This window comes from Oryzias latipes, chromosome 12 (assembly GCF_002234675.1).
Source record: "Oryzias latipes chromosome 12, ASM223467v1".
In the NCBI taxonomy this organism is placed as follows: domain Eukaryota; kingdom Metazoa; phylum Chordata; class Actinopteri; order Beloniformes; family Adrianichthyidae; genus Oryzias; species Oryzias latipes.
The window spans coordinates 29,949,993-29,961,980 of NC_019870.2; the positions used below are offsets into that span (position 1 = coordinate 29,949,993).

General features: G+C 46.9%; 1 protein-coding gene across 2 annotated transcripts; it reads left to right on the plus strand.

The window, feature by feature from the left end:
- Positions 1–1,650: 1,650 nt before the first annotated feature.
- thap1 (THAP domain containing 1) lies at positions 1,651–5,840 on the plus strand. 2 transcript variants are annotated; one of them, XM_023961197.1, is made up of 3 exons: positions 1,651–2,019; positions 3,586–3,778; positions 4,850–5,840. In XM_023961197.1, the coding sequence occupies exons 2-3, from the start codon at positions 3,632–3,634 to the stop codon at positions 5,228–5,230; spliced, it is 528 nt and encodes a 175-aa protein (XP_023816965.1). In that variant the 5' UTR covers positions 1,651–2,019; positions 3,586–3,631; the 3' UTR covers positions 5,231–5,840. The 2 variants fall into 2 exon arrangements, with proteins under 2 accessions (XP_023816965.1, XP_004084658.1); XM_004084610.4 differs by having other exon boundaries at positions 1,659–1,950.
- Positions 5,841–11,988: the final 6,148 nt, after the last annotated feature.

The window sequence follows — 11,988 nt, forward strand, 5'->3', positions numbered from 1 at the left end:
AAGTCTTCATGGAAAGAAGTGTCAGGCTGTCCGAATACTAAAAAACTACTAAAAACTATAAAGTGCAGCAGGAAGTAGCGCCCTGGATTTTAAAAACAATTCTGACTCCACGCTCTCTCCGAATCACAGCTCCAAAATACAAACCCATGAAATTTCCCAGAAGTCTGTGTGAAAAGCCAGTGTGCATCCATGCTCACTAGATCGGCAAATATAGACCACAATGCATTGAGGCAGAACAAGTTTTGCCAAAAAAATGTATTTAAATGTATTTTATTTAATAAAGCATCAACATTTCTATCTTTAGGAGACAGTGGATCATAAATCATCGTCCCAAAACGCTCACATTAATTATGTTTACTTTGTGAAATCGATGACGTCAAATCCGCCGTTAAAAAACAAAAGTAGTGAACGTGGCGTCCAAATTCCTTTTAAAATCCAGGGCTCTACATAATAGTGCTGCACATAGGGGTTAGGGCGGGAATTTGGACGCAACCTTAGTATTTATAGAGGTGGGCGGAGTCACAGTAACGGCACTGCATGATTGGACCCTTGCCTTATGACCTCATAGGGAAAGAAAGCTCATTGTGAGAAGAACCCTCCACGTGCCGCGGTGGCGCCCGGCCCGGGCTGCCGACGGCTGGGTTAGAGTAAAATACAGGATGAACAACAACCCCCACCCCTTTCATCCAGGACACCTACAGATCATTTTGACCAAATCAACCAAACAAGACAGAAATCTTTGGTCATTAATGTCTAAAAAAGGTTTTAGGAGTTAAAAAAAGGAATATTCTGTGAGTCTCTGAAACAACTTGATCTATACTTTCCCTTTTTTTAACTCAAAGAGAAAATGTGAGTATGAACCCCAGTGAGCAGCTGAAAAGCCCAACAGAGACCGTTCCCTCAGACAAACATGACCCAAAGACAGCTGGTGACCTTTGACCTCACCACCGCGGAACGTGGACCAACACTGCAGATGCTCCTGGTTCGGCCGCCGTAAAGCGGCTAGAAGGAAGGCTCTCCGGCGGCTCGCCAACACCGCCCAAAACATGCTGGGTGCCCCCTCCCCGCCCTGGAAACCCCCCCACAGCTCCCGCTGCCTCAGCAGAGCAGAGAGCCTCATCAGAGACGCTACACGCCCCGGACCGCCGCCGTCTGACCTGCTGCCTTCAGGCAAACGCCGCTGGTGAAGAGAGACGGAAAGACCCAAAACCATTTCCCTCCAACCGCCATAAACCAGTTGGAGACGCCAGAAACCGTGAAACCTGGACGTCTGCTGGTCACTGAGGAGACTGTGGACGTCTGCTTCATATTTAGGATCATTGTCTTTACTTTCAACCATTTCAACACATATTGAAGCACTTTTTCCCCACAACTTTATATTATAAAGAATGAGTCACGACAACACAGCAGCTTCAATAAAACTCATTACATTTTCCTAATAAGAACGAGAAGGGAAAAGAACAAAAAGCTGGATTGTGTGACATTTTACTCAATATCTACATCCAAGCCCGTTTTATGTCGTTTCGTCCATTATTTGTTATTTTAGTAAGTTTTTTTTTTTTAAAGGTATGAATGTTGCACTGACACGAAGACACGTTAATGTTATTGTACACGTGACACAGATCTCTGTATCCCTGAAATGCTCTCATAATCAATCAGTCAATCAATGGCAGCTGTGCCTGTTGACGGTTCAAACTCGTCTCCTCCACTCCCGCCCGTTGGAGGAAGCGCAGCTCTCCAGCGCTCTGCGCATGCCCAGAGAAAGCCTGAGCCAATCACGTTTCAGAACACAGATCACGTGATTCTTCCGCCGCCATAGTTGTTAGTGGCAGCGAAGCCCTCGCTCTGTCCGCGTTCGGCTGCTGTCCGGGCCGCCGCCATGGTCCAGACGTGCTCGGCGTACGGCTGCAAGAACCGGTACCACAAAGACAAAGACATTTCCTTCCACAAGTAAGCCCCTCCCACAGAGGCGGACGCTCCGCCGCCGGAGCGCCGGTTTTCCGGGAAGAAAACCTCCCGGTAAACGCACCTAACGGAGACGTTCCCTCACTCGCGCTCCGATCCACGGTGCATGATGGGAAAATAAAAAAGAAAGTTTGGGTCATGAGTCCGTCCGTCCGGTACCGGCGGGTCCACATGCTGCTGGTGGTTCTCGGTCAACCGAGTGACTGCTGGAATCCCGACTACCGAGTACCCTTTGAGCAATGCTTCAACAGGTTTAGGAGGTCAAAGGTTAACCTTCACCACTCATCCGGGTCTGTCCGGTACAGACGTTTGGACTGAACGACTTAAGGACGGTAGTCCGCTCCGGTTTCGTTCGATACCTGCAGTGATCCTACGGTGTCAAACCGTTACACTGGATTCAACCGGTCAAACACGTTTATTCGAGTCCCACTAGAGGCAAAGAAAGGCTTTCAATGGGTTCATCTTTTCTACGGTGACCCTGAAGTGCAAATAGCTTAACGTGAAGCATTTAAAAACTCACAACGACCAATAAAAAGCGAAACAAATAATCAGAAACTAAAACTATTCCTAGAAATGTTGGGAAAATGAAGCCCAAGGAGAAACCAGAAAGGTGGATTTGTTGGAGGATCATGGGACGGATGTATCCACGACCTTCATGTCAGCTTCTGACTGACATGAAGGTCAAGCGTCTTCGTCCAATCAGCTCAGTCCTATGGACCTTTTCCGGGTTCTCATTGTTTCATTTTACATCATTTCATTTCGTTTTCTGTATATTTTTTTTAATATTTGTTTGTATGTTGTGATCTTAAAAAGGTTTTGCGTCACATGACTTATTGATGTGATTTGTACTTCAGGGCCACCGTACTTTCCTGTTGCAGTCAAAGCTGACGGCTGGATATCTCCGTTATGCTGCCATTTTTGTTGCTCTGCTAATGTTAGGTGGGGGGCAAAGGGATGATGGGAATCAGGGCGGGCTTAGTCCACATCAATAGCCCCGCCCACAACTCGGAGGTGAATTTGTGATCAGCTCCTGCCGCTCTGCAGACACTGTTCTAGAAAAGGAAAATGGTAAAAAAAACCATCGTTAAGACCTCTGGGAACACTTTGACAGCTCATTGGGTGATGGCAGTTTAAGACTGAAATGACTGACAGGAATGAGAAATGAATATGCAACCAGCTCAGCGGCCCTGTGGTCAGTGTCCACCCTGAGACTGGAAGGTCGTGGGTTCAAACCCAGGCAGAGTCATACCAAAGACTATAAAAATGGGGCCCAATGCCTCCCTGCTTGACACTCAGTATTAGGGGGTTGGATTGGGGGGTTAAACCACCAAATGGTCTGCAGCTCACCGCTCCGCCAGGGGGAGGGGTCAAATGTGGCGCAAAAAAGGTCACACAGATGGTGTGATTTAATTTAATGTTAATGGTCGTGGAGGGGGGAGAATAAGTCACTACCAGGACCTTGTTGGCTCTCTGTGGCAGAGTTTACGGTGACGGGAGCCTCTGCACCTTTAGATACGTTTAGAACTTTACTGGAGATTAAAACATTTGTTTACCAGACGGAAGCACAGAAACGTGTCCGGCGATGGGCTGAACGTGGTGTTTGTCGTCCCGGACTGCAAGGTTCCCGTTGGCGCGTCCGGACGTTTGCGGGAAGTGGGTGGCGGCCATGAGGAGGAACAACTTCAAACCAACAAAGTACAGCAACATCTGCTCCCAACACTTCACCAGCGACTGCTTCAAGAGGGAGTGCAACAACCGCGTGCTGAAGGAGAACGCCGTGCCGTCGCTCTTCAGCGCCAACCTCAGCTTCAAGGTAACGCGGCTCAGAGGGCCGATGAGGAGCGCCATGACCACGGGCAGCCATGCGTCTTTTCTGTCTGTGGGGTCTGTAGCATAAAGTATGTTTATGGATTTGTATGCATGGATTTCATACAGAAATCTGATTGGTCCAGTTTCTGACTCGGCTAGTGATGCTCCGCCCACAAACGTGTCCATGGCGTCTAGGCCGGTGGTTGTAGGTTTCACGGCCTGAAACCCGTTTGGGAAGCAGGTGAACAGTGTTGTGGTGCATTGTGGGTCAGCAAAACAGTGTTGTGGTGCATTGTGGGTCAGCAAAACAGTGTTGTGGTGCATTGTGGGTCAGCAAAACAGTGTTGTGGTGCATTGTGGGTCAGCATTGTGGGTCAGCAAAACAGTGTTGTGGTGCATTGTGGGTCAGCATTGTGGGTCAGCAAAACAGTGTTGTGGTGCATTGTGGGTCAGCAGACCAGCGACGGCTCAGCCTTACTGTAAAAGGTTTTAATCTGAAACAGACTGATCTGCTCTGATTTAGTTTTTTCTCACGTTTTCTGACTTCTACAGGTTTCTAACCTGAAGGTCGTCTCACAGCCGCGACCTACATTATTGCACATTTTCCTCGTATGATTCAGTCGTTCATACGTGTCTCTTTCGTCATCCGTGGAGGGTTTCAGCCGACGGGTTTTGAACTGCTAACGATTTTTGTTCACTTGAGAATTCTGCAGTTTACGTGTCTTTTATGTAGTTTATAAGTAATTATTACGTAAAATCTTTGTGAGATGCATACACAAATGTGTCTTTTCTAACTGTTACATCACGTGTGCGGCGCACATATGATGTCATTCATGCATGAATCCCACGCCTCATGTCCTACGTTGGTTTCCGTGTTCTTTGCGTGGTTTATTCCTTCTTCTGTGGTTTTAACGTGGTTCATTCCTGATGCACCTGTGAAAATTCCACATAGAGACTGAAACCTTTCTCACTTTTTCCACATATGTTCACGTATGACCAGTATTCATCCGTGTAACTGCAGATCATACGCAGCAGCTGTGACGCCTCCTTCTGCAGCTGAACTTCTGTTCCACAGGTGGAGTCCATGGACGACCCTTTCTCCTCAGAGATTCCCGCCTCGCTGTCTTTGCCTCTGACATCTGACTCGCCGGCAGAGGAGGAGCCTGAAGGGGGCGCGCCGGGCCCCCGCACCGACACGGCGGTGGTCTCCTGTGACCACAACTACACGGCCGAGGACTCGGCGCAGCAGAAGAAACGCATCGAGCAGCTTGAGGAGCAGCTGGAGCATCTCAGGAAGAAGCTGAAGACCGCCCAGCAGAAGTGTCGGCGGCAGGAGAGACAGCTGAGGAGGCTGAAGGCCGCCCAGGAGGGGCCCCGGGGCCCCGCCCCTGCATTCAGTGAGGGCTACGTCATTTTACCCAAGCATATGTTCCACGCGCTGAAGGGCATCGAGTGACGGACAGCCAAAGCGAGAGGAGGTGAAACGACGAGCAGAGAGGATCAGTCTGGCTTCATGTTCACAGACTGAGGTCCTGAAGCTCTGCCGGGCCCGTGGGGGCCGTCTCTGGCTGGACCCCGCCGTGGACGCCACGCGGGACGTGGATGTCCTGGTGTGGACAGAAAAGCTCTGGAAAGGGACTCTGGTGAGGAGTTCTGGCTTTTGCTCTGTAAGAAAGTTAGTTCTCCAGGAAAACGACTGAAGGGGGCGGGGCCAGTTAGCTGGGTTTTTGATTGGTTGGGATGGTTTTCAGAAGAACAAGCGTTTTGGTCCCGTGAACATAGAGTCCTGCATGAACTCCACGAGGAGCATGTGTTGTTCTTCAGCTCCGCACTGGAGCAGAACCTCAGTCCTTACTGCCATGATCGGTCACTTCCTGCTTCTCCCGCCGCTGCGTCCCGGTCCCACGTTGGTGTTTCTGCACAGGAACCTGCAGGCTGATGGAGCTGCTTCCCTCCCAAAAAAGACGGTGGAGCTCCTAGCACTCCATCCAGTGATGCTTAAACCTGAAGACAAACGTCACCCAAGCACCTCCCCCTCCTTAAGCAAATAAAACAGTGAAACGATTTCCTTTTGTCTGCGTGTCCGTTATTCCGTGGGGTCCTGAGGTGAGACGACCTCTGAATGGAAACACGTGCGTCTGATCCAACCAGAGACGTTTCTCTTTGTGCCAGGAGATTCTTTAATTCCTGTTTTCCAGAGAATGAATCATATTATACAAGGGAAAGAACCGTTCAGAGGTTTTCCCAACCAAGATCCCTCCAAACCAAAGCCGCCGCCGCCACGTCTGACCTCAAACGCCAAACGTGGACTGATTCTGGACGACGCTGACAAACGGATCAGCAGGGCTCTGGTGGGACCAAACGTGGCCCTCAGGCCGTGATGTGGAGCTGGAAGGTAGGACCCCCCTCCCTCCACTGTCAGCCCCATAAACCCACCAGTCCTGGGAGTTCAGGAGCCCAGACGACACCCTGGAGGGGGGGGGGGGGTCTGACCGTCCATGACTGCGTGTCATTCAGGAAATACGTTTATAAAATGTGTCATTAACACGTTTGTATGTGAACATTATTGGAGCCAACACGGATGGTTATAACATTTGAGTATGTGGACAGGCCCCGCCCTGTGTGGACAGGCCCCGCCCCTTCTAGATTTGTATTACATCTGAACCTGACAGTAATGATTCTAACCATCCGGCAACTTGTTGCTTTATGCTGCTTCATGCATTTATCCCCCCTCCCCCCTCTCTTCTTCCCTTTTTTCTTTTCCATCCGGTCGACACAAAACTGTTACAAATATAAGATGAATAAAGTTTAGTCTAAATTACAAAAGGGGTTTATTTAAATATAAACCTCTGGTTTGAAGATCCATAATTCCTGTTGTAACAGTAGAATCTGAGAGGCCTTCAGCTCTCATGTCTGCTCAGCTGCTGGACAAGACAAGGAAAGGGAAAAAAAGTCATTGAGGGAATGAAAGCTCTGGTCTGCAAAGAGCTGGGAAGGTTTTCAGTTCCTAATGAGAAGAAATGAAATGAAAAAAATGACTTGCTGCCTTAGATTCAACCAGATTTGTTTCAAAACCCAAAGAACTGACGGTCATTGATGATGTGACCACGCTTTAAACAAAACTACTGGTCTGAGGTCAGGCGTGAAGAAGATTTGGTGATGAAGACTGTCCTTCATCCAGGTGACGTCTGGAGGTGGAGTTGTGCCGCGAAGACGACCAGACGTCAACTTAAGATTAATGCTTTCAGAAAATGAACGATTGTCTTTTATTCATTTACCAAATACACCGACAGCAAATAGAAGTCGTGACCAGAAGTCATGCCGGTGTCCACCGGTTTCCATTGAGGAGTTTCAGCCAAAACGACGTGGAAACGGGATGAAGGACAAGCTGACGATGGGATCAGGATGGAAGAACCATCAGCGTCTGCAGAAGGAGTGAGGCATGATGGGTCGTCAGAGCTTCACCGCTCTGAGAACAGACTGGTCTGCTCTGAGGAGAGCTTTTCCCTCCCCAGTGCTGGCATGGATCTGTGCTGTCTGTCAGAGTCAACAACAGTCATCAAGAGGATCCAAACCAGCAGCAGCTCAGGAACTGGACCGTGCAGAACCATGTCAGCACTTCAGACTTGACACACACATTCTGGACTTTCATTATTCCTGAAACAGTCATTTGGTTTCCAGTTGCAGGTTAAAGCCCGTCATGTGTTGGATGACCAGTAGGGGGCAGAACCTTCATGTGATTGAGTCTGTCTGAGAGTCTGTGGTGCCGCAGGTGAAATCAGGTGGAAGACAAACCTCCTTTACCCCATCTGGGGGCAGGAATGGAGGAGCGCTCAGCATGGAGGTGGTTCTGCCTTTGGTGGCATTATGGGGGGGGCAGGAGGGGCTTAGCAAGGGTTGGCCTCCTCCCCGTGACCTTGACCCTCCTCAGGTGAGAGGATGCCCCTGATCCAGGTGGACATGTTTAGTCTGACGCCGTGCCTGGAGGCGTAACACGCAGCGTGCACGTGGGGATGGCGGCACTCCTCCGGCTGCACTCTGACTGTTCACATTAAAGCTCACATGCAGTTTCTTTGCTCCCAGCATCCTCTGCTACTGCTGCCAAAGCAGCCACTGGGTGATTTTCAGACCATTTGTTTTTGGACCATCAGGACTCTGAAACGTATTCACACAGAAAACGGCTTTTTTTATTTATGACTCTGCTGAGATTTAGCAGAAAAGCTTTAAATAAAATAATGTCTATGTTTAAATGAATCATGTGACGATCAGGATAAAACTGAGGGGCTCTGAAGTATCATCACATAAAATCTGTCATATCTGGTACAGACGGTGTCAATGTGTCTCCCCAGGTCACCAAAGACGCTCTTTACCTTCGTCCACAGCAGATGGAGTCAGGACCCTCTCTTCTTATCGTTATGCTCATTGTTTCTATTTCCTTTCACACGATTCAACTGAAGGAACCTCGGATGGAAAGAAGTTCCTGGTTGTGGTTTTTGAGGGAGGGGTTAGTCTCGGTGTGGGTCCACCGTTGAGCAGAACGACCGTGTTCGGTCATGTGACAGGAGGAACTGCTGCCTTTTCACTACTGTGTGAATGCAGACCGGGAACGCCACGCTGCCGTGTCATCTGCAGCAATGCACGCTGCTGGACCGCCGCAGCTCCGCACCAACCAACTGGAAGAAGATGGTGGAGAACAAGTGGGATTTTTCTTTTTAGATCTCTATAGAATTTCTCCTCCATCCGCACAAACACTCAGGTAGCCAAACCCAGATCAGCGTGGATAGGCTCCAGCAGCGTCGTGACTGAAAGCGCTTTGACAGGTCCAGAAGATGGACGGACGGATGTCAACCTGCAGAATGGGTTTGTGCAGACGCTCATCCACAGACGCTGAGGCTTGAAGGTCCAGCTGTGGCGTTGCATCGACAGAAGCCTAAATCTCCTCAGCTTTCCAATCTTCACCACAGCGACTCAGAACTGCTCTGAGAGTTTCAGTGAATCTCTGCTGCTGCTTTCCATTTCTAGAAGCTGTGATCATCTGGAGACCTGAAGGCAGCCGGGACGGAGGACTAACTGGACATCCCTCCGTCCGTCTGTGTGTCCGCCTTCGTCCCTTTGGCGCCTCATGATTGTGTTGTTTTGTTTGTCCTCGTCTGTCATCAGTTTACGGCTGATGAATCTGTTTATGTGTCACCTGAATGCAAAAACGGTCACTTTTTCTTCTCCACAGTCTGGTTCCACAGCCTGGAGCAGAGAACCTGCAGTAAGCGGAGTAGAACTAATGGTGATGATGATGATGAACACAAACACCAAGAACTGCAGTAAATGTAACATCTGCCCTGCATCCTCTAGAAGACGCAGCACTGCATGGTCTCTGCCAATAATCGGCTCTTAGCTCCAGGGAGAATCAAAGCGGGGGAAGAAAAGCCCAGCTTTGACTGAGGGATGATGGGAAAAAACCTCAGAAACCTGTGACAGCGACTGCTGTGTCTAAATGAACATTCACTTCCAGACTGAAAGCTCCACTAAAATGGATTGTTGCTCTCTAGAGGGGACTCTTTTCCAGGTTTGTCTGTGCCCCGCCCTATAGTTTGAGATGTCAAGTCATTCTGATGTGTGACCTTTCTGACCAACAAATGTGGCAAATAGATGTATATACCTTTGATGCATTTCAGTAGCTGTCAATCATAAAAAAACTGAAGCAGCGTTTCCTGAAGAAACGGCAGCAAAGCGTCACAGAAACGTGGACATAAACGTGGAAGCCGTTGCAGACTTTGGTCTGAAGCAGGAAACCGCTTTTTTGTAAATGTGACACACAGTAAGATGATGATGATGATGGTGCTTCTTCATCAACACTGTCAACAGAAACCTAAGTGTGTGTTTGTGTGTCTTCAGACGTCACCGTGACGCACACTCGGGTGGAGACCGAATGACATCACTCCTCTGGGGTTAAAGGGTGTCAGTATGACACACTCTCTCACACACACACACACAGTTTCACCTTTTCCCTGTGTGTGTGTGTGTGTGTGTGTGTGTTTGCTTTGAGTCATGTCTGACAGCCTAATTTCTGCTTAATGTAATCAGATTGTTTGCTCTAAAACTGGAAAGAAAGTTGAACTTCAAAAGATTTAGAGATTCTTCACATCATCGGGATATTTTTCAGCTTCACCTTCAAACTGCTAAACTGAAACTGGAAACTAGACAAAAAATAAGCGAAGTGCACAAAAACACATTTGATTTGCTTACTCGTCTGAAAAGGGTCACATAGAAAACGAAAGCTTCAGTATGTACTGCAGGAGCGTCTGAATGACAGCGGTACGTTAGCCGTACGTCAGGAATACGTTAGCGGTACGTCAGGGATACGTTAGCGGTACGTCAGGAATACGTTAGCGGTACGTCAGGAATACGTCAGCGGTACGTCAGGGATACGTTAGCGGTACGTCAGGAGCAATGAGTGATATCACTAGAGGAGACATCACGTGGTTCCTCATGGGAGGAGAGCACCGCCATCTTGGTGAGGTCAAGTTACTGCTGCAGTGAATGCATTTGAACACATTTTTTGCAAAATGCCAGTTCATTGTGCGGGTTTCAACTGCCAAAATCAGATAAATGAGTCCAATAAGGAGGTAGGTGTATCATTTCACAGGTAAGTATTTTAATTTTTTTTCTTTTAAGGCTGCAGGGGGCTTCATTAATAGAACACATGTTGACATGCATGATGCTGCAGGGCTATTATTATCAACATACTGCATGATGTACATTTATTTTGCTGTCAATATAAATGTACATTTTATTTTGCTAAACCTGTATACAGCATACTAGGCTATTATAGTAATATAGATTTATACATTTCTGACTCAGTCACTGAACTTTTCTTGCAGGTATCCAATGGATTCAGACTTAGGGAAAAAGTGGGCCTTATCTATCAAAAAAGTTAACCCAGATGGATCACTGTGGTATCAGCTAGCAATACAGTCTGGCTATGTTCAGAACATTTGTGGAAACAGATTTTGATGAGAGGCCAGACTGTTTATTTTAGGGTAAATCTGTTGTTCACTTTTGGACTTCTTTTGAATATTATTATTATTATTATCATTATTAATAATAATAATAATAATAATAATAATAATAATAATAATAATAACAATAATAATAATAACAATAATAATAATATCATTATTTTTATTATTATTTATTGACTTATTATTTATTTATTGTTATTTATTGTTTGTATTGACTTACTATTGATTTATTATTATTATTATCATTATTATTATTATTATTATTGACTTATTGTTGGGTTTTTCTAAATAATTTAAATTACATGTCAAAGAGGTCTAAAACTTCTAAATGTTTAGAAATTGATTTTAAAAATTCTTTCTAATAATTTTTTTATTTGTAAGAAGTCCTGCAACAATGCATTTTCATTAAAGTTTGAGCTTTTAAGGCTGACTGTTTCTCTTCTTTAACAACAACAAATGATGTATATATATATATATTATATACATAAAATATAATATATTTATATATATGTATAAATACATTTAAATCTAAAAATATATACAGTTTATAAAAGCTACTTAGACACCACTAAAATCAATAGAAATCAATGTCATGTGGGCGTCGTCGACCTCACCAAGATGGCGTCGTGCTCCGCCACCATCGGCCAGGCTTCTAAAGCGGGCGTGTCTCCTCTAGTGATATAACTCATTGGTCAGGAGTACGTTAGCGGTACGTCAGGAATACGTTAGCGGTACGTCAGGAATACGTTAGCGGTACGTCAGGGATACGTTAGCGGTACGTCAGGAGTACGTTAGCGGTACGTCAGGAATACGTTAGCGGTACGTCAGGAATACATTAGCGGTACGTCAGGGATACGTTAGGGGTACGTCAGGAATATGTTAGCGGTACGTCAGGGATACGTTAGCGGTACGTCAGGGATACGTTAGCGGTACGTCAGGAATACGTTAGCGGTACGTCAGGAATACGTTAGCGGTATGTCAGGGATACGTTAGCGGTACGTCAGGGATACGTTAGCGGTACGTCAGGGATACGTTAGCGGTACGTCAGGAATACGTTAGCGGTACGTCAGGGATACGTTAGCGGTACGTCAGGGATACGTTAGCGGTATGTCAGGGGTACGTTAGCGGTACGTCAGGGATACGTTAGCGGTATGTCAGGGATACGTTAGCGGTACTTCAGGGATACGTTAGCGGT